The sequence below is a fragment of the Grampus griseus genome (genome assembly GCF_964374135.1).
Source record: "Grampus griseus genome assembly, chromosome: 6".
Classification (NCBI taxonomy): Eukaryota; Metazoa; Chordata; class Mammalia; order Artiodactyla; family Delphinidae; genus Grampus; species Grampus griseus.
This window is the reverse complement of record NC_139000.1, coordinates 8,073,300-8,099,777: the sequence shown is the minus strand read 5'-3', so window position 1 is coordinate 8,099,777 and position 26,478 is coordinate 8,073,300. Positions and strand designations below refer to the sequence as shown.

Here is a 26,478-nt window from a genome sequence, read left to right as displayed (position 1 = left end):
CTCAGACACAGGGCCCGACACACAGACGCACGCAGAGTCTTCAAATGGCCCCGAGGTGAACACAGGTAAATAAACCCTCCGTTTACAGGTGTATAAACCAAGGTCCAGAAAGATTAATGGCTCACGAAAGGTCATCTCACTCATCAGTCAACAAAAGCGCCTGAGCACCGACGTGGGGCTGTCATGGGACTGCCTGCGGGGGTCCTGATACCCTTAGGAAACCAAGAGGACGGCACGTGAATTCTGGGAGTGTGGGTGCGGCCACCACTGTGCTCTGCGACCTCAGGGAGCCACTGCCCACCCAGGCCTCCACCTCCACGGCACATCCACAGCACGAAGGCAGCGGCTCCACTCAGACTTGAAGAGGCCACTGCCCAGGACACGGAGGCCAGGGAGCCATACACGCAGACACACACACACACACGCCCAGGCCATGGAGGCCAGGGAGAAATACACGCAGTCTCTCTCTCTCTCTCTCTCTCTCTCTCTCTCTCTCTCTCTCTCTCTCTCATTCTCTCTCATTCTCTCTCTCTCTCTCTCTCTCATTCTCTCTCACTCTCTCTGGCTCTCTCCCCCTGCCCGCCGCCCCAGGGGCTCTTTTGGAGTCTTTTGGCGAGCTGGTTTAATAAGGGATCTTACATCTGTTTCTCTGGTTCTTAGGATGGCTCTGCCCCCCAGATGACCGGAACCATGTCTCCAAAGCCTGTACTCTTTGGGACCATCGAGGGTGACCCAGAGGGGCCTCCTTACCAGCCAGTCTTCCTGACTCTGCCCCCAGAACTAACTCCCAGAGTTGACTGGGGTGCCTTTCTTTCCACTGAGGACTTGTGTCTGTTCAAGAGCTCAGGAAATGCTGACAGATTGTCACTCCCACTTTATAGGTAAGGAAACTGAGGCTCAGGGTGACTTGGAGACCTTCTGAAAGACACTTAGCCTAGGGAATTCCCTGGCGGTCCAGTGGTTAGGACTCCACACTCTCACTGCTGAGAGCCCCGCTTCAATCCCTAGTTGGGGAACTAAAATCCCATAAGTGCAGCACAGCCAAAAAAAAAAAAAAAAAAAAGACACTTGGCATAAAAGGGGAAACAGGTGCGTTTCAAACCTAGTCTCACGTCACAGCCTACGCACTCCCCCACCTCTTGAAGCCTCTTCATTCCCAACACAATTTCCAAGGCCCTGCCCTACACTTTCTTGCTGGATCTCTGCCTGTTCCCTAGAGGCAGGCAACACAGGCGTTACAATCCCCATTCTACAGATGAGGAAACCGAGGTTCAGAAAGGCAAAATGACTTTCCCAAGGTCACACAGCTGGTGACTAAGAGCCTAGACTGAAGTCTGGGCTCTCCAGCCCCTACCTGGTCGGAGCTGGCAGGGAAACTTCACTCCTACTGGGTCCTCATTTGTCAATCTTCTGTGGACCTCAATCTTCTACTTGCAAAATGTGTGGGTGGGTCCCTATTGGCTCAGCTGATCTAAAATCTCAAAGATTATCTAATCAGTGCTGGGCTCACCCCAGGAGCTGACTGGGATGCTGGCCTCAGCACCATTTCTTTTTTTATAAATTTATTTATTTTATTTATTTATTTTTGGCCATGTTGGGTCTTCGTTGCTGCACGCAGGCTTTCTCTAGTTGTGGCGAGCGGGCGCTACCCTTCGGTGCGGTGCGCGGGCTTCTCATTGCGGTGGTTTCTCTCGTTGTGGAGCACGGGCTCTAGGCGCACGGGCTTCAGTAGTTGCGGCACGCGGGCTCAGTAGTTGTAAGGCATGGGCTTAGTTGCTCCGCGTCATGTGGGATCTTCCTGGACCAGGGCTCGAACCCGTGTCCTCTGCATTGGCAGGCGGATTCTCAACCACTGTGCCACCAGGGAAGCCCTCAGCACCATTTCTGAGCTGCTGGTGAGTCAGCTCTGAGTGGAAGCTGACCACAGCCCCCCTCGGGCTGGACAGAAGAACTGGGGGCGGGCGGTGCAGCAGGACCCAGCATCACCCCAACTTGCAAACACGGCACCGTCTCCACTGGGCATTCAGGCTCTGGGCTCAAGTTCCAGCTCTGCTACCAACTAGCTGTGTGACCTTGGCCAAGGTACTTCCCCTCTCTGAGCCTCTGTTTCCCCCTCTGCAAAACAGCACAACAGTATCTGCCTGATCAGGTTATAAGATCAATGGGCTAAGAGCATAATGCACTTCACCCTGGCAAGGAGGAGGCACGCTGCTAGTGGGGGCTCCTGTAAGGTGCCTCTTGTCTAAGGTTCCTCTAACCCAGGGAGAGGCCCTTGACACAGGCGGAGCAAACCCTGGCCTGTCCCGGCCCAACCCCAGGACCAGCACCACCAGCAGGCAAGGCAGCCAGAAGAATGTTAATCTCTGATCCTCCAAACTGACAAGTTAAGGATCACACTACTTCCTGCACTCAGAGAGCGGGGGCTGGGCCAGAACTGGGGAGGCCCCAAGGTGGCCTGAAGTTCCCTGGTTACTCTGGGGGCCACTGTACTCAGAGAGAAGGGGCTTGCTGAGCTCAGGATGGGAGGAAGGAGTACAGAGGTCCTCAGAGAGAGGGCCCAGAAAGGTACCTTCCGAGAGCCTCCAGTGCCAAGCTAAGGAGATGCTTTGCCTTCTCGTGGCCCTCCCAAGCCCAGCTCACGCCATACCTGCACTAAAGCCTCTTACCTCGATCATCCCCCCCAATCCTCAACTCAGCCCTGGGGCAGGTGGTGTCTGAACTGCAGGAATGTTTAAGGTGAGGAGACGGAGCCCCAGAGAACGGCCAAGTCCCTCAGCCGGGAAGCAGCGGAGGCAGGATATGAGCGCAGGTCCGGGACCCCCTCTACACTGACAAGACACCACGACGGAGAGGACGCTCTCCAGCCAAGACCACATCCGCCCTGTGCCAACCATGGGGGCTTCAGGCCGGTCCCGGCCCTGGATTGGCCCAAGCTGAGGGCACTGTGCCAGACCCATCCCTGGCTCAGCCGGTCCCTCCAGTGGGCTCCAGGGACACACCTCACCCAAGAGCCCAGCCCTGTACCAGGGCTGAGAGATTTGCCGACTGAAACCAGGAGGGCAGCACCCTGTAGGGTGGGGCAGGGCCACAACCTGCCTGCCTGGTTCCCAGAGCCCAGGGGATCAGGCCCGGGGCGGGAAGGTGGGGGAGGCAACTGGGGATACCAACCCCACCCACCCCAGAGCCAAAGGGACAGCAGAGGCAGAGTGGGGGCAGGGACTGAGCTTCCCTGTGTCACAGAGCTGTCCGAAGTACCACCATCTCCATCATCTGCCTGGCACAGCCAGGGAAGCCTGAGGTCCAGAGCAGTGGAGACACTCTCCCAGGGTCACACAGCATGTCCTGACAGAGCTGGGTCGGTATGCCAGCCCTCAGTGCCCGGCCCGGGGCCTTTCTGCTCAACACCCCCTATTATTATTACTAACGCATAACAGCAACAGCCGCTCGCTCAGCAGCTCCTCTGGACCCAGGATGGCGCTACAATTACACGAGTTGCTCTATGTGCTGTCCCCACTTCACATAGTAGAAAACTGAAATTCAGAGAGTTTAAGTGTTTCCGCCAAGGACACACAGCTTATAAATTATATGGACCCAGAACAGTCTGAGTGTTAACAGGGAACAAAAGTTTGGGCAAATGCATCTCACCCCCACCTTCCAGACTGCCAGCCCCTGGGGCGCCCCACAGCACTGGCCCTGTGGGCGGCCGACGGGGCTCCTGTAATCAGGGGGCGAAGCTGGCGGAAGGCGGGTAACGACAGGCTCCATCGGCCAGCAGGAGAGGAGGGCTGGCAGCCCACCCGTGAGAAGAGCCTGAACCAGCAGCTGGAAGCCTGCAGAGCCAGAGCCAGAGCCAGGAGGGGATAGGACAGCTGGGTGCCCCCGGCCAGGCCAGTCCTTGTCCATAAGGGCGACAGCACCCAGCGAGGGCGAGGGACTGATCCAGGGTCAACCGACTTCTGGAGCCAAGAGGATTCCCACCCCAGCCTCCAGCGCAAGGCCATCAGGGTGAGGTGGGCGTCCCAGCTGCCCACGGGCTGGTCGAGAGGCCAGTATAGCTCAGCCCACCTCCACACCAGGCCCCTCCCATCGTACCCCTGCCACGGCCTCCAAATTTCTACCCCCTCAGCTTCCCGTTTCCCTCTGATCCTTCCCACACACAGGAACCACGGGGATCTTTTTGTTACAGCTCTCACCCCGAATCTCCCCTGCTCAAAAATGTCCACAGTTCCCACTGCCTTTATGACAAAGATCAAGCTCCTCGGCGTGCCTGCAGACCCCTGGCTGCCCTTCCTCCCCGTGGGGTCCCTCCGGGTCAGGGACACCCCTCCCTTCTCACTCTCCACTGCACCATCCCTTCCCCTGGGATGTCCCCAGGGTAGGTGGGACCTCCCCCCTCTCCCGATTGCACAGTGGGTAAGGCCTGTGCCCTGTCTCATACCCCCAGGCAGTAGCCACCACATCTGGGACAGGACCTGGCACAAAGGAGGAACAGGAAGGAAGCCCCGAGTGAGAGGCCAGAGGCAGAGGTCCTGAGCCAGGGCCCCCGCCCCGCCCCAGTGGGGAGCCACCGCCCACACTGAGCAGCGCAGCTCCACACCCGCCCCAGAGGTTCCTCAGCACAGAATGGGATGCCCGACCCGGGGCCGCGGCTGGGTCCCGGGGCCATGAGAACGTGCACCGTGCTGTTCTTCCTCCTGGGGAAGGTGGCTGCCACCCTCGAGGATTCCTCCCTGCCAGCCTCAGGTGCCCCGCAGGGACCCTCTGCTGGGCCACCCCTTCCCTGGGGCCAGTTATGAACAAGGAAAAGCCTCACTCCGTAATCCAGCGGCCCCCAGTCTGCCAAGGCCCGGTAACAATGGACACCTGACAGTGCGCCGGCTCCCTGCTTCACGTGGGACATCAAGACAGCCCCGAGAAGGAGGGTCCTCATCACCCCCGAGGACAGAGCGGGACACGGAAGCACGGGGCAGCCGAGGAGCCCACCCGGCCTCACACAGCTGGTGAAGCACAATGCCGGCTGCTGGCGCCCAGCACCCCGCAGGGGGATCTGCCACACTCTGAGCCCCGGCAACAGCCCTAGAAGGTGGGTACAGGTATCACCCCCACTGAGGACACAGAGGCTGCAACGCCCAGTGGCTTGTCCAAGGCCAGCCAGCTGTCAAGTGGAGAACCCCAAATCCAAGCTGGGACTCGAACCCAGGCTCTCCGGCGGTGGAAACGTACCGGAGACACTCACGCGAAGCACTCTGTCAAGGCTCTCGCCGGACCCCAGAGACCAGGGCTCCTCCATCGCCGCATTCTCAGCACCCGCCACGGGGCCTGGCACACGGCCGCCCGCACACATGGCGCCAAATCAGTTTCAGGATCGCAGCCCTCCCGCCCTCCCCAATGTCCCACCTTCCCACCTCCACGCTTTCACTTGTGCTGTGCCCTCTGCCTGAAGCTCCCTTCCCCCTCTTTTCCACAGGTCAGACTCTTAGCCACACTTCAGGGCCCTACTCAGACATCATCTCCTCCATCACAATGCTTTGCAGTTTCCCATTTGCACGTAATTATAATAATAAGTGGGGCATGAGCTAATGCATGTAACATTTAGCCCAATGCCAGCCACAAAGGCAGCTCCCATCTACGTTAGCAATTATCGTCAACATTATTTCATTCAACCCTCACCCAGATTTATTGTTAAACCCATTTATAGATGAGGAAACGGAGGCTCAGAAACGTGATTTCCCCAACATCACACAGGCAAGAGCAAAACCGGGACGTGAAGCCAAGCCAGCCTCTGTTCACCACCCTACCCCAGTACCTAGAACTGTGCAAGTCAGGAGTCCCTGTTGACTCTCTGGCAACATTTCCCCACTCGCCTGGTAGCTCCCCAGGTCAGGGTGGCATCTCGGTCACGTCTGTATCCCAGGAGCTCAGCGCGGCACCAGCCTTGGGAGAGGAGAGTGGGTTTCTCACAGAGGCAGGTGTGTTCTGGGGCCAAGCTCGAGGCAAGAAGCAAACCCGGAGCTCAGAGTGGCCTCTCTGGGCCTCAGTTTCCTCGTCTGTAAAACGGGCATAAGGTGATAGTTTCCCCCTCCCTCCTCACTCAGTGACTAGGGGTCCTCGGGAGATGTTAGCTTCTGTCGTTAACAGTCAAAGCGCCCTCAGGAGATGTTGGTTTTGCTGCTAACGAAGGGCCACGTGAGCCTTGTGAAGGTTCGTGGCTGTGATCTTAACCTTCAGCACCTGCGGAACCCCTGCCCTAGCGCGTTCCCTCATTAACGGGCCAGGCACATACGCTGAAAACAGGCCACCGGACCTGGGAAGGGCCCTCTGAGATCAAGTCCAAGCTCTCCATTGGACAGATGGGGAAACCAAGGCTGGGGGAGTGGGGAAGAGGCAGCCAGGGCCCCCCAGCCTTGTCAGTGGCCCAGCTCCTCCTGAGAGCAGCCTGGGGAGAGGAGTCTGGGGCTTCAGCACCCAGTGAGAAAAACTGCCTCTGGTCTTGGGGTTTCTGGCCTGGAACCCTCTCCCTGAGCCCACCCTCTCCGCCTGGCCATCTCCTCCCCCCGGCTTGGACGTCACCTCCTCAGGACCACCCCCGCCAGGACAGGTCCAGTGCCCCGAAGTCTCCACCACCACAGCCTTGGTGGTTTTTGCAACCACCGTGACCGTCTGTGGGGGGCAGGGGGGCGGTGGTGACACAGAGACCCAGCGCCAGGCTCACGTCTGGCCCAGACGGGTGCTCGACAAACGAGTGCTGAATAAACCACCCGCGGTGGAAGGTCACCCAGTTTCGGATGCCAAAATGGCGGCCCCGGAGGCCTGGGAGGGAGGCTGAGCAGGGTAGAGGCTAGCCGGGTCTCCCAGCACGAAGGCAGCTTTGGGGCAAGGCAGTGGGACCAGGAGGGGCCGGCCAGGATCCCTTACAAAGCTGCCTTTAAAGCTCTTCTCGGTTAGCAAATATTTAACCACGGCTCAGCGACCCAGGTCTGGTGGGAGAGCATGCTCAGAGGAAGGAGGGGGGTGGAAGGGGGGGCAAAGTGGAGGCCCAGGGAAATGCCCCACCCTCCAAAGGCAGATCGCAGACCCGCACCCGCCAGGGGCTGCCCTTCCCTTACACCTCGAGGAGGCCGCCTTAGTGGGAGGAAGTCGATTCCCATCTTGACACAAACAGAAGGAAACAAAGGCCCTCTCATCCCCTCCAGCCCCTCCCTCCCCGCCTGGCAGAGCCCAGTGTCGGCTGTGGGCACCCGACAGTTGGTGGCTTGTTCTGGGAGCCCAGACCCAGGAGTGCCTGCTCTCTGGGAACACAGACCCAAGCTGGGGCAGGTGGAGAAGGGGTGCCAAGGCCCCCCTGCAGGGGGACCGGCCCACCCACACCTGCCCTGCGCCACTTCCACTCTCATTGGTCTCCAGAGGCTGGCGTCCTGCACCAGGCCCTTCCACGGCCAAGGCCACACCCCAGGCCAACAGAGCCATGCAGGATGGAAAGGAAGGACCAGCCTCCTTAGACTGCTCACCCGCTCCACTTCGCCCGTCCTCCTGCCCCAGAGAGCCCTGGCTTGGGAGCCAGACAGACACAGGACAAACCCCAGCTCCGTGGTCCGGTGCCTCACTCCGTATTCTCCTCCGTGCACTGGGGATAACCAGCTTCTCCCTCACGCCGGGCACAGAGGCGGCTGACCTGTGACGGTGATTTTGTAAACACCAACCTCCATCCCGCTCACACCCAACCCCCGTGCCTACTGACTTCTCAGCAACAACCCTCACCTGCGTGCTCTTCTTTTCTTCCTTGCCACGCCCACTGGAGATTGAGTCCTCTTAGCCTGGGGCCTGGCCATCTGTCAAAACTGCCCCCAGGCCGTGGTGCCCCTCAACACACGCCTGCTCTCCGCCCACAGTGCAGAGCGCTGAGGCTGGACCGGGCGCCTAGGGCACTCTGCCACGGCACCCTCACGCTGGCGGGTGCCCACCACAGGCCCGGACCCCTGTTTGAGAACCCACCACCAACTTGCCCCGTAGCACCCAGACTAGAGGTAGACCCTGAGATCCCAGGCAGAACTACTCGCTGCCTGAGCCCCTCCTCCACGACCAGCCTGACAGCCAGCATCACCATCCAGCCCCTCCCACCAGCCACCAAGAGGTAGGGCGCTGGGGACAGCCTGAAATCCACGTCAGTCAGCTCAGGATCAACCAAAATGGGAGCTGGGGGCAGCACCAAGGACAAGTGAGGGTCTCCGGGGCTCCACCGTGCTGGCCGAGAAAGGTTTTGTGTTGCCCTCATTCATTCATTCATTCATCAACCACGGGGCACTGGGCATTCAGGAGTGAGTTAGACAAACCCACTCCCTGTTGTCTAATGAGGGAGACAGACTGTCAACAAAACCTACAATGGGGCTGGGAGCAGCAGAAGAACCCAGAGGAGGGGCAGCTAACCCAGCCTGCAGCGTCGGGGAAGGCTTCCAGAAGGAGGCGGCACCCGAGACATGAAGGGGTGCTGGCAAGGTGGAGGAGGAGGTTTGGGCAGGGAGAGCATGCCAAGCAGAAGACACAGGAAATGCACAGATTCAGACAGGCGAGAAAATATTCATCTGTTCCACAAACAACTGAGTGCCTTCCTGTGTCGAGAAGGGCACTTCCACAGAACAGTGTAGTGTCAAGGTTCTAGAATTTGATCTCAGTTCAAATACTAACCCCACTGCTCACTGACCGTAGGACTTTGGACATGTGGCTTAATTCTCTCTGAACTTCAGTTTCCTGGGCCGTAAAAATGGGAGTAACAGTGGTACCCGCCCCACCGCATCGGGTTGTCATAAGGATTCAATGAAACGAGTAAAGCCACAGAGCCCGAGCAGATGCGGGCTTGTATCATCAATGATGATGCCTGAGTAACTGAAAGCAGTTCCACCTGCCCGAGTGTCGGTGGCCGGGGGATGAGTTGCCAGGTGGGCAGTGGGGTCTTTCACAAGCTCAGGGGTCCCACAGTGTGTCCACCCGTGCTACTGGCAATTTTCTGTGATGTGTTTCGTGCCATGAAATGGGGACCAGAAAAGCGGAATCAAAGCAGCAGCTACCCGGTCGCTCTGCAGGCCATGCAGAGGACGGGAAGGCAACACGCTTGGGGTCCGGTCTTCCTGGGCCCTTGTCCCTCAGAGGTTAACTATTCAGAAAGGAGAAGTGGACGGAGAAACATCAACGAAGATTCAGAAAGCAAACACCCAACAAACCATAAGCCACCAGACCTCGGTGGACCACAGCTCCCTCCGCTCCACGGCCCTGCAGCTGGGCAAACTCCTTGTCTCTCTGAACCTGCACTTCCCACAGGTAGCCTCACAGGGTGGACAAGGCCAAGGGCGAGGCTAGATGGGAAAGTGCTTTGAACTCCACCAGGGCGGGACCACAGTGTCTTGCTTTCCTGGTATCTTGTGTTTATATCTCTCTCTTTTTTTTCTTGTCTTATTGAATTGACTAAGACGTCCAGATCAATGCTAATGAAAATACCTCTATGGTTTCAACATCAAGTTTGCTCAGGCTTGCTCAGTATGTGACGAATGATGCTGTAAAGGGCTGAGTACCAGGTAAGGACTGTTAAGGGGAAAAAGGGAGGAGCTAGCTCAACTCCCAAAACAAAAGAGTTGGATAATTCTCAGGAAAAGAGATGCCGTGGAAAGCCAGCCATAGCCAGACTCCGGCCGAAATGGCGCCTGTTCTCGAGTGACCCACCCACGGCAGACAGGACTCCAGAAGGGGCTTTCCATCTCAGGTGCCCAGTGGTGGGACAGGTGGCCCCTATAGAGTAGGGAGCTCCCTGTCACTGGAGGTAAACAAGCAGAAGCTGGATGGCCAATTGGCAAGGAGGCTATGGAGAAGATTCTGTCCCAGGAGAGAGGTTAGCAGTAACAACACAAACAGACAGGGACTTCCCTGGAGGTCCAGTGATGGGAGACTCCACACTTCCACTGCAGGGGGCACAGGTTTGATCCCTGGTCGGGGAACCAAGATCCCGCATGCCACGAGGCTGGGCCAAAAAAAAAAAAAAAGATAAAACACAGACAGACCCAGCTCTGCTACTGACCATGAACTTCCCAATTTCTTTATACATAAAATGGGGGTAAAAATAGCATATACCTCAAAGAGTTGTTGTGAGGACCAAATAAGAGAATGTGTGAGGAGTGTCTGGCGCTCTGCCTGACTGTCGGTAAGTGCCCGATAACGTCAGCTGCCATTCTAATAAGAATCAATCACTAGTGCCAGTTACTCTGGCCAAAGCCTAATGGAAAAAAGGCTGGGGGCCCCCCTGGTGGCGCAGCGGCTAGGAATCTGCCTGCCCATGCAGGGGACATAGGTTCGAGCCCTTGCCTGGGAAGATCCCACATGCCGCGGAGCAAATAAGCCCGTGCGCCACAACTACTGAGCCGGAGCACCTAGAGCCCCTGCTCCACAGCGGGAGAAGCCACCACAACGAGAAGCCCAGCGGGGGCTCACCCAACTAGAGAAAGCCTGTGCTCCACAACAAAGACCCAACGTAGCCAAAAATAAATAAAATAAAATAAATAAATATAAAAAAAAAGAAAAAAGGCTAAACAGACACACAAATCCCACACATTTCATTAGCCGAATGTCCTCTGACACCATCCTTTTCACTAAGTCCAAGTCAGCCTCCTTCCCAAGCTGCTGCCTCCCCCGTCCATCCCCCTGCCCATCTATCTATCTATCTTCCTATCTATCGCTCTATCCCTCCCTCCCTCCCTCCCTCCCTCCCTCTCTCTCTCTCTCCCTCTCTCTCTCACTCACACACACACACACACACACACACACACACACACACACACACACACAGCTGGCTCCCTGGGTCCAGAGGGAAGTGGGGTGGGAGCAGGGAGAGGGCTCAAGGCAGGGAGGGAGCAGCAGAAGGAGACCAGCCCAGGAAGGGAGGGAGAAGGAAGATGAGCCACGATGAAAATTCACTCATGTGCTCGCTGCTGGGCCAAAAGGAAACCCAATCCCAGGCTCGAATGCCAGGGACCCTCGGCACGGAGAGGCTTCATGCAGATAGAAGATGGAAAGTTTATCCAAATAACAAGACTCCAGCGGGCTGCCCTCCTGAGCCAGCAAAGGACACAGGCCCTGCCCCACCCCGGGGTCACCAGCTGCGTGTCTCCTCGGGCTCCAGCAGGCCCAGAAGGGAGGGTACACGGGCAAATCCCCTGGGAGGCCCTGCCAGCTTCACATTCCTTGCTCCAGGTGCCTGCATGCCCCCCACCTGTGCATCATGGGAAACTCTGCTCTCGGCCAACAGGCCCACGTTCTGTGTCTGCTTCTCCGGGGGTCAGTTGAGGGCGAGTGGGGACGGGCTCACCGTCTCCCCTGGCAGTGGTAACAGATTCCAAGCCCAGATTTCCAGGCGGTGATGCAGGGTTAAGAGTGCTGGGGCCTGGGATTTCCCTGGCGGTCCAGTGGTTAAGGCACTGCGCTGCCAACGCAGGGGGCACGGGTTCAATCCCTGGTTGGGGAACTAAGATCCCACATGCCACGTGGTGCGGCCAAAAGATTTAAAAAAAAAAAAAGCCCTGGGGCCTGAGTCCGGGCACCTGACCGTGACTGGGTGACCCTGGGCAAGTTCCTCACTCTCTCAGGCTCTCCAGCACGTCTGTCCAGTGAAGGGGCTGGACTCCATTGGGCTGGACCCTCAAGCCCTTCCTCAGACTGTGACTGTCCCTGACAGCCACACACCCCCATTCAGGGCAGAACCCCGTTAGTCATCAGCATAACTTTGCTTTCACAATTAACTGGTGTCTGTTTCCCCCACGAGGACAGGGACCCCGTCTGTCTCACTCATGACCTATCCCCAGCACCAAGCACAGCACGAGAACATAAAACCTGTCCCTGGCTGTGAGATTACACCAGAGCCCTCGACTCGGTCTCCCAGGCATCTTACGACACAGGAAAAGGCTGGGGTTTTCCAGAAAAGCCAGCTCAGGCCTGGGGACAGACCCTTCCCAGCCTGAGGCAGTGTTTGCCAGGGGCTCTCCAATCCCAGTAGAGCGCTTCCTATACAGGTGGGGCCTCACACCTGGAGCCGGCCAGGCCAGCCCAAGGTCACACCTCAGCAGCAGAAAAGGTCACTACCCCGTCAGGCAAACCGAGCTGTCACCTAAGCTCGGATCCTCAGTTTCCTCTTCTGGCAGATTCTGTCAAATGATACAGCACCTGCAAAGGGCCTGGGAAACTGGAGCTGAGCCGGGCCTGCACTTGAGCCTGGGGTGAGGTGAAGGGACGGAGGCGGGTGTGTCTGCGGGACTCTCACCTGGGGCCGGCAGGTCACCCTGCTTCTGTGTCCCCCATTAGAGGAAGATCCCAGCCCCACGGCGGGGTGGGGGACAGATGTACCAGCACTTTGAAAAACAACCACCAAAGGGTAGTTGCACACGAGGGGCACTGCGGCCATGGCCAGCAAGTACCACGGCAAAACCAATTTCTGGGCAATTCTGGTTCCCCCAGATACCTGCGCTCTCTCGGCTCTGGGGCTCTGCAGAGCTGCCCCTCTACCTATGGCTCTTCTTTCTTCATGCCTTGGGTCTCACCTAGACATCCCCTTCCCCAACAAGCCTTCCCTGACCCTCCAAGTCTGGGTCACTGCCGCTCCCTTGGCTCCCAGAGACGCCCTCGCTCCCCACCTCGGCAGATGTTCCATGCTGGGTCCTTCCTCCCAGAAAGGGGTCCTTGGGAGGATGAGGACCATGGTTGCCTCCCCATCCGGCACCCCCAGCCCCACACACAACCTGGCACTGAGCAGGCTCTCAAACAATGCTGGGATCGATGGATTAATCCCATGGAAGTGATTAAGGCTGTCCCACCGAGCACTGCCTGCAACAACGAAAAACAGAGACAACCCAAGTGCCCAGCGATAGGCGTTGGGCTGAGCAAGTTAAAAGGCAGGCTACTGCGGCCATGATGGAATATTCTGCAGCCATTCTACATGCTTCAGGGGGACGACCAGGATGCAGATGCCCACAGCCCGCTGCCGATTTTCATCTTCTTCCTGTTACTTCTCTTTACTTTCTAGTTTTTCTTTGGTATTAGATATTGCTTGTGTAATGACAACAACCATAAAAGGGGGGGCTCTGAGGAAGCTCAGAGTTGAAAGGTGCAGCCTCCAGGGCCTGAGGAGGTGACCTTTGTTGGATGCTGGCAGGTGGGAGCCATTGTGGGTCTGAGGGGGAGGTCAGAGCTCACTACCAAGACCTGACTTAATAGCATCCTGTCGCTCGAGTCCAGCCTGCCAGGGCTCCTCTGGGAGGGAAGCCCTGACCTTGGTGGGGGCGCCGGACCCCAAGGGCAGAAACTCTCAGCTCTGAGGGTTCACTTCGTGCCAGGCGCCAGGCATGGCTTCCGTCATGAAGCTCACAACACTGCGAGGCAGTTACGCCGTCCCCACTTTACACGTGGGGAAACAGAGACACAGAGAGCTGAGGCCACAAGGCAGAGGGGGAGCCCTGAGCACTGCAGAAAGGGGGCCTCGAGCCCAGCCTTCCGCCTCACACACCTTCAGCAGCCGACGTCCAGCTCTAAGCACCCAGCGGGCCTGCGCATCACACGGGGGCCTGGGCCACGTCCTGGCCGGAGCAGTGAGTGGGGTGTCTAAGGGCTGGAGGACTGGTGGGTCACAGACCCGCCCAGCTGGATGAGAACAGCACGCTCCTCTCGCCCCACTGTTCCCACCACGCCCACCTGCACTGCCTGGCGCAGAGACTCCACGCTGGAGAAGCAACCCCCCACTTCCCGGTGTGAACCCCCCGAGTCCCATCCATCCACCCACCCCCCGGCAAAACCTCTACTGACATGTTGATCCATTTCCTTCTATATTTTTTCTACACCTGCACAGACATACATACTTGCCGACGTACAGCACATCTTCACTTTCAATGGCTATGCAGTCCCCAAGGCTGGTGGTCACTGTCCTAAAAGCCAGATGACATCCCAAGCCCTGGGAGGGCCCAGCAACAGGACCCTGGCCTGTCACAGCACCCCTCCTGGACGGACCCGTTTTCCTGACCAGGAACTGAGACACCAAGAGGGGAAGGGACTTGGGCCACTTGGAGGACTCTGGGAGAGTCCCTGGGCCACCAGGAGCCCGTTTCCTCATGTGACAGGAGGGCAAATAACAGGCATCGCTGAGAGATCGGGCGGCCGAGCTCCTCCCGGGCCTGGTGCAGGGCCCACATGGGCGAGCTCTCTCGGAGCGAGGTCATTTCATCACGATGTGCCCTCTGATAATTAGTTAATTAATGGTTGGCCGGAACCACTTGTTCAGCGCATCCCTCCAGCCAAACCTTGAGCTCTACATGGGCAGGGCCTGGGCCAGCTTGGTTTGGGTGCCACGCTCACAGTGGGCGCTCAGTCAAGGTGTGCCCCTGCGCCGGATGCACAGGGAGTCAGTCGGGGTGCCAGGACCCAGGTGTCCCATCCCCAGCCTGTCACACCAGGGCTTAGTCCCAGAGGCCCAGCGCCCAGAGAGGTCGGGAGCCAGGGGGAGGGTCAGCCCACCCAAGATCAAGTCCCTGGGCCCTGCCTCTCCCAGCCTCACCCTTGGGGCTCAAGGACAAGAACAAAAGACTCAAAGCCAGTGAGTCAGACTGAGAGGAATACACGCCAGGAGAGAGGAAGCTGCGTGTGCGCGGCTGCACGCACGCCAGGCCTGTGGTCTCAGACCAAGGTGGGGGCAAACACTCCTTCCAGACGGGCAGAGGGGAAGTCAGAACCAGCCAGGGCCGTGCCCCTGCCCACGTCTGCCCCACCCCTCCATACCCCCCAGCGCCCTCTCTGCACCCACCAGACCCTGCATCCAAATAGCTTCAGGTCCCTGTGCTGCGAGATGGAAACCTTGCAGGACATTTACTCGTTCATTCACTGCTAAGGAATTAATTTAAAGTAACAAATTTCAATTATAGCTATTGATTATTGAGCATTTACTACGCCCGGCACTGCGTTAAATGTGCATAAATGTAACTGATAAATGCACATAATGCAATTTAACCTTTACATGAAAAGCATATCCCATGTAATGAGGGAAGTAGTATTGTTATCATACCCATTTTACAGCTGGTGAAACCAAGGCCTCAAGAACCACAGTAACTGTCCTAGGGGCACCTGGCTAGTAGCCAGTGGAGCCAGCTCTGTCCCTCGAGGCCACACTGTCTGCCTCGTACTGCTCATATCACGGACAAGAACCTAGGACCACAGCCACATGAGGCACCTGGAGGAGGCCCCAACCCAGCCTGCCACGAGTGGGTCCAGGGAACAGCACTCCTGGCTGCAGGCTTAGTCCGTGGGTCCTGCAAGGCCTCTCAGGGCCTAGAACTTGGCCCAGAGGACCCCCACGAGGCTCTCGCCCAAATCTTTCATTGAACCCCGGTGGAAAATGAGGCCCAGCGTGGAGGCTAGGCCGAGCTCCCCTCCACGGCGCTGGACTCTCAGAAGCCACAAGGGGGACTCGGGAAGAGGGGAGGGGAGTCGCGGGGCTCTGCCCCTAATCACACAGGAAGTCTGCTGAGCCCCACCCTGGGGGGCTCCAGGCCTGACTGCGGCCCGGCCCCCAGCCTGCAGGGCAGGCCCCAGAAGCACCTCCTCTCAGATTCTGCCACAATTTCAACAGGAAAACAGGAAAGCTGAGCTGGGTGGCCTGCTACAGCCCAACTCGGAGTGGAGGTTTGTCTCCCAGGAGCAGGCAGGCCTGAGAAAGTAACACTTCTGCCCCGAGAAAGGGGCCTCACCTCTGGCCACAAAGACTCAGGTCAGCATGAGAGAAAGGGCTCGCTGTGTTCAGCCACTCAGCCCAAATCGTGTCCCACCCCGTGCCCCCCGGCCACCCTCCTTGAGAGATGGAATCGCCCCCATTTTCGAGACGGGGGAACTGAGGCCCAGAGAGGGGAAGCCCCCTGCTCAAAGCCCCACAGTGAGCCGTGACTGTGCTGAGCAGAGCCCGGAGGGCTGCCCTCGGCCGGGCTGAGCAGTGGTCGTCCTGGGGGATCAGGCCTCTCCCCGCTCCTTTTCCTGGCAGCCTGAAACATGGCAGTGGGGGTGGAGGGGAAGGTAGCTTGGCTTTTTTTTTAATCCTCCACAACACCTAGCTGTCTGCATGTGGACAGGCCTGGGCTGTCTCCTCAGACACAGGCCTATCTGTGAGGCCAGCACAGGGCCGCTTCTCTCATAGAGGGTTTGTTTGTTTACTCAGTTTTCAAAATTATAACCTTCACAGCCCCACCCGGGCCCATCCCTCCTTCCTGACCAGGCTTCGCTGTCTGGGGTGTCCAGGAATGGAAAGGGCCCCGGGTTCCCGTCCCAGGTCTGCAGCCTCTGAGACCCTGGGAATGTCCTTTCCTCTTTCTGGGCCTCAGTTTACTCACTTACGAAATGGAGGAGGAGATTGGTCAGATGACTGCGAAGGGTCCTTCCTGGCGAGCAGGGAGGTCTGGGCCAGAAAAGGAAAGCAGCCACGGCCCATCAGCGAGCTCCAAACTCAGGGCAAGGGGGATCTGCGGCCTGAGCAGGCCAGGCCGCGAGCGAACCTTCCATGCTAACCGCAGCTCCGCAGCCCAGCGGGGCCCAGACTCCCCAAAGCTTCAGCCCTGTTCTCTTTTCTCCCCTTCCCACTCCTCTCCAGCGAACACTTCCAAAAAAACAAACAAAAAACAAAAACAGTAACAGAACTGCAATTGTCAGCCCACTCCCCTCTGGAGGTCCCATCACTCCTAAAATCCCTGGCGGGCAACTGACACTGCTCCCCCAAGGACTCCCCCAAGGACTCACTGCTCCCCCAAGGACTCAGCTAAATGGAACTGCCACTTACCCAGCGGGTTCCATGTGCCAGGAGCAACTGCCTCCCAGAATCTTCACATGCCCCAGAGGCAGGGATCACCTTCCCGTTTTACTGAAGGCGGAGAGTTACTTGCCCAAGGCCACAGGGCCTTTGCTGGCAGAAGCCAGTTGCCTCCTGGTCAAGGCCAGACATGCTGCCCCTTGAGTTGGGCTGACCAGATTTAAAACCAATATGCACTTTAGAAAACATAAAGATCCACTGTCTTTGTAACAGAAACCACATTGCGTTCAGCTTCATGGAAGCGTCTTGGATGGCATGAGTCCCGTGAGATCAGGGCTCGCGTCACAGCTTCATCCCCACCACCCAGCTCAGGCCCAGCACAAGACAGTTTTCAGAGTGGGCTCTTTCCCTCCACAACAAGATGGCATCACACAATAAATAATTGCTGGGGCTTCCCTGGTGGCGCAGTGGTTGAGAGTCTGCCTGCCGATGCAGGGGACATGGGTTCGTGCCCCGGTCCGGGAAGATCCCACATGCCGCGGAGCGGCTGGGCCCGTGAGCCATGGCTGCTGAGCCTGCACATTCGGAGCCTGTGCTCCACAACGGGAGAGGCCACAGCAGTGAGAGGCCCACGTACCACAAAATAAATAAATAAATAATTGCTGGGCACCTGCTCTGTGCTTTCAACACAGCCCAAAGCCTACAGGCTCCCAAGAGGGCAGAGCCAGGAGGGTACTAGAGATTGTGCTAGTGCCCCATTGCACAGATTGGCAAAACAGGGCCAGAGAGGAAGAAGGGCTTGCCAGAGGTCACCTGGCACCAGCCCTGAGACTCTTGCCTCCCAGGCTGCACCCATAAATGGCTCCCGGCAGGTGGGAAGGATTAGAGGCAGGTAAATAAAGCACAAGAGGGTGAGTAGCTTCCTGCCCAAGGGACTCCTATTCTAGAAGATTCTGGCTTCACAAACTTGGCTGGACACAAACAGCTCTGTCAGGCGTGGGGAGGAAGGACAGCAGCTGCGGCTGGCTTGGCCACAGATGTGTGGGTGGGAAAGTGGGGTTCACAGTTTCCAAACCACAATTCATTTTTCCTCTGCCCCTCCTGGGTGCCTGGTTACCCACTGGAGCCCCTGGCCCTGCAGGTGGACCCTGCACCCTGGCCCATGCCCTGCACTTTCGTTCCCCTGAGAGGAAGGACTCCCTCGGCCAGTGTCCTATCAAGGGTGATGCGCAACAGTAATGACTGGTCATCACAGGAGCCAGCACTTCCCACATCATCTCGCTGATCCCTCACAATAACCGAGCGCATCTGGGCTACCTTAGGCCCACTTTACAGATGAGGAACCTGAGGCCAGGGGAAGGGGCAGTTGAGACAAGATCTCGAAGCCGGGTCCCCAGAATCCAGGCCCGCCCTCTTTCCACTCTGCCCCTGGAAGCAAAGGTTCTCATACTCAGCTGCTGCGGAAGGGAGTGAGTCTCCTGTCATCAAAGGAATGGGAACAGGGGGAGCTAGGACCCCTGGCTACCTCAATAAAACAGCCTATGGGGGGTCCATCAATCCCGCAGGCCAAGAACAGGCACCAGATCTTCCCAACCTCACACATCACCATCACCAAGGCCTGGTTGCTCCATCACCCCTACACACACACACACACACACACACACACACACACACACGTCCCCTGACTGTACCCCATCCGCACTGGTTTGGGCCCCTCTCACCACGGGGCTCCCCTCTCACCCACCCTCCTAGGCCTCCCCAGGACACTCAGGACAAAGTCCCCTCTTCTCTAGGGCCAGCCTATGTGGCTCTCTCCTCTTCACCCCATCCCCCCCCCTCAGCCACTGGGCCAGTTCCCCTCTCACACTTTCCTGCTGAAGATCCCCCCCCCCGCCCCCCGCCTCGAGAACACTCCTCACCCTGAAGAGGGACAGCCAGCCAGCCAGCGCCACATGGGCAGAGGCTGCGTCAGAGTTCGGGTATCAGTGTGTCCCTGGTGTCTAGCACAGTGCCTGGCACACAGTAGGAGCTCAGTAACTACTGACTGAATGAATAAAAGGATGACCAAGTGTGTCTGGGGCAAGAGCTCATCACATGCCTGTGGGCTCTCACAGGCATGCAGATGGCGACCCTCTCCCTCAACTTCTTACATCCAAACCCACCCAGCCCTGCCTTTAGAAGGTACCTAAGACCACTAGGAAAAGGTTTTCAGAGACAGAGAACTCCCATAAGTAGATACTGGTCTTAGGGGGTCACAGATGGGAAGAAAAGGCACGGAGAGGCATAGCCATTGGTTCAGAGTCACACAGCAAAAAGTCAACAGGACCAGGCTCGAGACCCAGATCAAGCAAATAATTCTGGACACGTGGCCAGGCAAGGCGGGGTGTGTTCCTATCTGTCTTTTGCCCCTTCATTCCTGGGCCCTGCCCAACATCGGACACAGAGTAGGTAATGCCGTTGACTGACTCTCCTGTGTGACCACAGCCCGTCTCACCACCCTCCAGGTGCCTGCTGACCGCTGCAGATGTCCAGGGCCACAGGCTGGTGCTCCTCAACCTGGGGCATGCCAAATTCCTGGAACACATGGCAGGGGTCTGGGTGCCTGAGGCTACAGGACAGACCTGGCCCATCTCCCTCCAGGTGGTGTCCCGGAGCTACCACGCGCTGTGCTCTCACCACTCACCAGCCCCGTGCTGCACCGCGCAGGGGCTGTCACTCCTGATTCTACGCCCTCAGAAGCCAGCACTCTCATCCTCTTTAACGGAAGGAAGACACTGAGGCTCAGAGAGGGTGGCCAACCTGTCCTCAAACACCGTCGAGTGGCAAAGCTCGGACTCGCACCCAAGCAGCTGAGCGCACAGCCTTGCCCAGACCTCTGGACTCCCTGCTTCCTTCTAACTTACCATCCACTGTGTCACCAGGCTGGTCCCTTCACCTCTGTGGGCCAGAGGTAGCACATCTCCAAACCGAGATGGTTCCCAGGGGTGGAACCAGCTGCCCTGGAGAGATGGGCACTTCCTGTTCTTCCAGTTTTAAAATCTGGGAGATCAGAAGATTGCAGTGTTCCATGACTCAGGCCCTAAGATTCTATCAGAAGAGGGGCATGGCTCTGCTCCACCCTCGAGGGTTTTAAACTTAGGCATCTGCCTTCATGTTTCCTTCAAACTCTGCCCAGCACCTTCGACAGAAAACCCTTCTTCCTCAGGCAGGGAAGTCGGTGGGGGTGGGGCAGGGGAAGGAAAAGCAGCTCAGGAATTTCTGTGACCGACCGCAGGAGGATGCTACGAGGAGACCAGGGCTGGAGTGAGTCACGAGCTCTGCCTGCGGAGGAGGACGGGGCGCCGGCAGGAGGGCAGGACTGGCCAAAGGCAGACTTGAGTCCAGCCGAGTAAAGACGGGAGGACAGATGTGTGCAACCCAGTCTCTGACACATGCCGCTCTTCCCACTCGGCCCCTGCCACTAACCTGCTCGGCCCCCGCACCCCTAACCACTGGCCTGTAAAATGCTGGGGAGGGAGGCGGAGGGTGCAGATGCAGAGAAACAAAGGAAGGCTTGGCACAGAGTAAGTGCTCCGTTAAGCGATGGCTAATCTTACAGGTTCAGAGCCGGGAGCAGTGCAGTCCATCAACTACCATCCTCAGGCAGGAGACAAATCAGTGGACTCCCTGCAGGCTGCAGGCTGGGGAAGCGGCAGGACCTACGTGGTCACACCCAGACGCCACGGGCATCAGTCCGTGTCCCCAGCTCACCGGCAGCTCCTCTGAGCAGGCTCCCAAAGAAAGATGCTCAGAGGTGTCCGGGCCTCCCAGGAACGGGCCTTCCTTGAAATGTCCAGGTTGGTGGAAGCAGGCTGGGGGGAGGGGAGGGGGCGTAGGGCAAGAGGATGAGTCTGTCTTCAGCAGGGAAGCTGACGAGAGCGGGAAAGGAAACAAACACAGTGACTCAGTTTGCCCCTGAAAACCACCTCTTTGGTCACAGTGGAGCATGGCAACGTCCTACATTAGGGGAAAGGCTAAGAAAAATGTCTGCATGGACGGCCTCAGGTGGAACAGAGGTAGCTTTGGAGGACGCTTCCAGGGAGGGTCTGATGACCTGGGAGCGGTGTTTACTATGAATCGTTCAGTGCAAGGAGCGAGGCACAAACTGAGTCATGGCCTCAGCGACGTGTAAAACACAGAAGGGAAATACCACGAAAGAATAAAGTTATTGCAGGATGGTGGTGAGTGACTCCTAACCCTCGCTCCTCAGGCGGCAGGAAGGGAGGCCCATGGCCCAGTTTGGGTTTAGAAAGGTCTCTTTGGCAGCGTGTGTGGGAAGGATGGAGGGGTGAGATGGGAGGCAGCTCTGAGCAGGCGAGTCCGGAGCTCAGGCCCCAGCAGTGGGAAAGGAACAGACAAGTGGAGGCTGGATGGAGGGGGAGGGCAGGGTCAACGCCAACAAAAGCACGTTATGTAAGACGACACAAGAGCAGGGCAGAATCCCCAGACGCTTTACCCCCAGGGGCTGACCCAGACCTTGGCTAAGGGCAGCAGCGAAGGGGGTGGTGGTGGAGCACTGCTTCCGGCAGATGCCGGGCTCCCTGAAAAGCCCACGGCTGCACCCAGGAAGCCACACACCTGGGTGGGGGGGTGGCCAAAGGCAGACCCTCCACCCCTAAACTCCTGGGACCTTCAACCACTGCCCGAATGAGGAAAGGCAGTTTTTTAAAATCAACTTGGAGGAAAGATATTAATTATTCTGTTCAATAAATTAAAAAGATACCCCCTTTTTCATATCTGATTGTCAAAAGGGGTGATAATACTTGGTACTGAAGTACCACATGCTGTCAGGAGAGAGTGTCAAATGTTTACAGCCTTTTCAGAGGCTCTGTGTCAACACATCAAAACGTGACCCAGGAGTTCCATTTTGAGGCCACTCTGACACCGGAACCTGGTGCAGGATATGTGCAAGGAGGTTCAGGCAGCACCGTGATTACTAGCAAAACACTGGAAACAACCCAACGTCGGTTAACAGGGGTCTGGGTAAATAAACCTTGCCACGCACAGAAAGAAACCCACCCACAGAAGAAGGCAGACTCACGTGTTCTGACATGCAAGGGTATCCACAATATACTGAGTGAAACAAGTCAAACCACAGAAACATATAATTGCACCTCTTTTTATAAAGAGTTAAATGTGTATGTACACAGATGGGCGTTTGGAAACAGTGACACACCAATCTTGAGGGATTTCTTCTGGGCAGTGGGATTGAAGGGAGGGAAGATGGAAGAGCTCTGCTTTTTTCATTTTCCACTCCCACATTGCTTGCGTGTGTGTTACTTTTGCAATTAGACGACATTAGCAGTGTTGCCTAGAGTTGGGAAGGACTGAGGGGGAAGCGAGGGTGACTACTAATGGGTGGAGAGTTTCTCTGATGGGTGACGTAATGTTCTAAAATCGATTGTGGGGAAGGTTGCACAACTGTGTGAATATACAAAAAAACCATTGAATGGTACACTTTAAGTGGGTGAATTGGCTGGCAGGTGAATTGCATTTCAATAAAGCTGGTATTTAAAAAAAGAATTAGCAAGGGGAAAGGTGAGGCCGGCAGAAGGGAGGAGCACAGGCCCTGGCAAACTTCTGTACTAGCGCTCTCGGGTAATAAACCTTAAGGGCACTGTGTGTATGTGTGTGTGCCGGGGGGGGGCAGTTCCTTGGCCCCCACCATTTCATCTTGATCAACAGAATTTCTGGAGCAATGATTGAGTCTTTCAAGTCCGTCCTTGAGGCAGAGCCCCCATCCCCCTGACCCACACCAAGCAGGGCCAGGTTTCCTGCTAAGGGCACGGCACCCAGCCCCTACTTGCATACCTCGAGCAACAGTGAGCTCACTCCCTCACCTGCTCCATCCTGGTTTACGAGGCTCAGACCTCTTACAGCACTGATAGAAGCCAGTGGGCGCTTCCACTCTTGTTCTTGTCCTGGCCTCTGTGCCAGGTAGAAGGTGTGAGTTGGCCTAACCCTACCCCCCACCTCTCCACGTCTTAGTTCTTTCCTTGTCATATGGGTCCTCCCCTCACTGCTCTCTGGACCCACTCCAGATAGCCCACAGCCATCTCACACATATGCCAACACAGAAGGTAATCAAGGTTTCTAAAAACCCAGGTGGATTCTTGCATCCCAGAAACCAGCATCAACCCTGACCCCAGGGACTGGACAAACCTCAGAGAAACAGGACCTAAACCACAGCTACAGTTGCTTGCTTCAAACTCCAAACACCTGGTCACTCTCAAGAACAGAGAGTAAAGAACAATCTCAATAACAATGGCCATTGTTTGCTAAGTACTTACTATGCCCCAAGCACTGGGCCAGGTTTCATCATTCCCATTCTACAGATAGGAACACTTGAGATTCAGATTCTGGCCCAAGGTCGTGCCAGTTAACATGCTGTGGAGTCAGTGTTGGGACCTTGAGGGGCTCAAATCTGAGGAGATTTGCGGGGAAACTTTGGGATGGTTAGGCCCTCAGAGCTGGAAGGGACTATGGCCCACAGGGAAGACACCCTTTCAGTCACAGTGAGAAACAGACTGAAGAGAGTTAAGTAAGCGGCTGCCTTAGGTTACGCAGGCCTCCTGGCTCCCAGGCCAGGGTTCTTCCTCCACACAAACTCCCTCATGAAAGAAGGAAGAGAATCATCCTGCCACTAGCCCCACGGGGCCGCTGGTGTGAGAACAAGCCCCTGCTTGCCAGGAGCTTTGAAATCTCAGGATGAAAGACGCCGTGATGGCAAAACAGCACCATGGCAGGAGCGCGCCTGACCCCTGCCAGGACTTGCAGGCTGGCACTCACCTGCTCACCTCCTCAAGGCGGGTGCAAATCTCGGGAAGCCACTGGCCAAGCCACAGAACCCAACCAGGAACAGGCCTCGGAGCTCAGAGCACAGCTGACTTCGCTATGGGGCGGCCCTGGGTCCCTGGGTCGGAAGGGCTCTGGAATTTTAATTGTCCTGCGGGAAAGTGCTAGCTGCTCTAGCTGCTCCGTGGGTGGGGTGAGGACAATGCGAGGATCGCTGGAGGGGGCAAAGCACACCCCCATTCCCCACAACAGAGATATCCAAGGCAGCTCCCTTCTGTGGGAGGGGGCTGGAGGCTCGCTGGTTTCCTCCCCTCCCACTCGGCACTGCAGGAGCCCCCTCAGGTGAGTCTGGACCAGGAATTTGAGGCATTTAAGGAGGGTTATTAATAGCACTGAAGTATTGAGAAGAAAGAGGCCAGCAGGCTCTGAGTGCGCACAGCCCTCTTCCACCAACTTGGCATCCACAAAACAAACCCAGCCCTGTCCAGGAGAGGACACTTCACCTTCTGTGGCCTCAGTCTCCTCTCCTGTGAAGTGGCAGTTCTCAGCCCAGGAGGCGGGAAGAGGGAGAGAGCCAGAGCTGGGTGTGGAGGGAGGAAAAACCCCACCAAAGAAGGCGCAGCACACCCCAACCAGGCCGGGTGAGGGGCCCCAACAGGAGGTCGTGAATGGATGGACTGTTACAGAGGCCCAGGAAGCTGCCACCAACAGGGAGGGGAAAGGAAGACTCCGCCCAGGCCTTCCTCCTCCCAGAGTCCAGGCCTGTCCTACAAGCAAGTATTCCAGGACTTAACCCCCTGCTGGTCTGACGCTGGAGAGGGTCTGACTCATTTCTTCATCACCCTCACCACTGGCCCCGGGCCCAGGCCTGGCACAAAGGGGAATTTCAGGTCGTGAGCCCAGAACCACAGTCACAGGACAAACCTTTGTGCCCAGCTGGGGTGGGAACCCGGCGTTAAGGGACCCCTGGTTTCTGTTCTCCAGGAGTCTGAGTGGCAGAACTCAGCTTCTGAAACTCTAGAGAACTGCAGGACACATCATGATAAGTGTAGGCGGACACTGTGCTCTGGGTCCACCAGACAGAGAAAGGCAGATTCAACCAAGAGGAACGGCCTCCTCTTTCCATAGGCTTCCCCCTCCATCCTACATGGACCAGCACCCCACGCACTGGGGTCTCCTCTATGCCAGGCTGTGCTAAGCAAGCTATGTGAATTAGCTCACTTAAGTCTATTAATAAGGAAGAAATCATTCACCCCATTTCGAAGAGAAAAAAACTGTGAGGGGCCAGGACATTAGGAGACTTGTCCAAGATCTCATGGCTGGGAAACAGATGCTGGGGTTCCACCCAGGCAGCCTCACGCAGAACTGAGTTTCCCAAGCAGCCAGAGGGTCTCACCCTCTCTCTCCACTCTCTGAGTTTTGGGGAGGAGGAACCCAGGACCCTGCTGCAGTCCCTGGGCTTCCCCAGGGAGGGGGGAGGGGGCAGCTGCCCTTCTGAGAAGTGGCCACTGTGCAGAGACGGCTGAAGGAGGGGGCTGAGGAGGCTGGGCTCCGGTCCTGACCAGCCCCCTAAACAAGCTGGCAGCAGAAGCACCCTGCTGTGCCGGAGTCCAAGGACAGGGATTCTGACCCACCGCTCCTGTGTATCCCATCTATCCTAAGCCCACTCCCCAGGCTCAGTCTCAGGCCTTGATGGGCCAATCCCCTAGAAGCCTCGGCCACGTGTACTGGGGCTGGGGCCAGGGCGAGTGGGGGACTCGGACAGCTAGGGAAGGTCAGGACACGCTGGCCGAGTGGGCCTGGACCGCTTCCGGGCGGGGATACCCAAGGTTAAGGGGAGGCTGCGACCCCTCCCATAGCTCGACTGCGGTAGTGAGTTGGGGGATCCGACGAGACCGGGCTCCAAAGGGTGGGTGGGAGTTCGAGTCCCCCCAGGAGGGGGAAGGGCGGCCTCAGAAGGGGCCGGGAAGGGGCGCTCAGACGTAGAAGAAACAAGCTTGGACAACAGTCTTGGTCCCCCAGCCACTCCCGCCCTGCCCGGGGCCTGACTCTCCCGAGACCCCAGCAGGCTGGCCGGGATGGGGGCGTGGCCGGGGGCTCCCCGCCGGACCCCCTGCGCGCGCTGCGCTGCGCGGTACTCACCTGCGATGTGCTGGCGCCTGGCGTCGTCCAGGTGCGTGGACAGCACGTCCCCCATGGTGCGTAAAAGCCGCGGCCCGATCCGGCCGCCGCCTGCCGCTGCCCGCGCTGCTCAGACGGGCGCCACTGGCGCCATGGAGCCGACCAGCCCTGCTCCCGCCGCTCCTGCCGCCCCTGGCTGCGGCCTCGCCCGGCTCGCGCTTCGGCTCTAGCAGCGTCAGTCCGCGGACCGCCTCCGCCTCGCGCCCCAGCCCGTGGCCCAGCAGCCCTACCGCGCCCGCCCCGCCCCGCCAGGCCACGCCCCCGGAGCTGAGCCCCGCCCCCTCGTCGGTGGCTGGCAGGCTGGCGGGCTGGAGGGCTGGCGGGCTGGCTGGCGGGCGGGGCAGGGGGCCGGGGATGCCGGGACCGCCCGCAAGACGGAAACAAAGAGAAGGTCGGAGAAAGGGAGACCGAGGAGAGACGCAGAGGGAGGCGCACCGGACCGTGATCAAAACGAAGAAAGAGATGGGGCTGGTGGGGGCATCGGAAAGGACGGGAGTGTCTGGGGGGCTCCAGCCTGAGTGTCACCCCCTCCCCGACCCGCTTGGGAAGAGAATCACGCCGAGGAGGACGTAGGGGACCGGTAGGCGACGCCTAGGCTCACTCCTCCCGCCCCTGCTCCCCTGCCCCCAGCCCCGCCCGCCGCCGCCAGCCCTCAG

General features: G+C 57.9%; 1 protein-coding gene across 1 annotated transcript in view; it reads right to left on the bottom strand.

Annotated features, from left to right (window-relative positions):
- The window catches only part of NIBAN2 (niban apoptosis regulator 2), a 52,006-nt gene extending 25,992 nt beyond the window's left edge, over positions 1–26,014 (bottom strand). Inside the window, exon 1 of the mRNA XM_082655716.1 lies at positions 25,784–26,014. Within this exon, the coding sequence (XP_082511842.1) occupies positions 25,784–25,838 (55 nt within the window). The 5' untranslated portion in view covers positions 25,839–26,014. The remainder of the gene's footprint in view (positions 1–25,783) is intronic.
- Between the last annotated feature and the right edge of the window lie 464 nt (positions 26,015–26,478).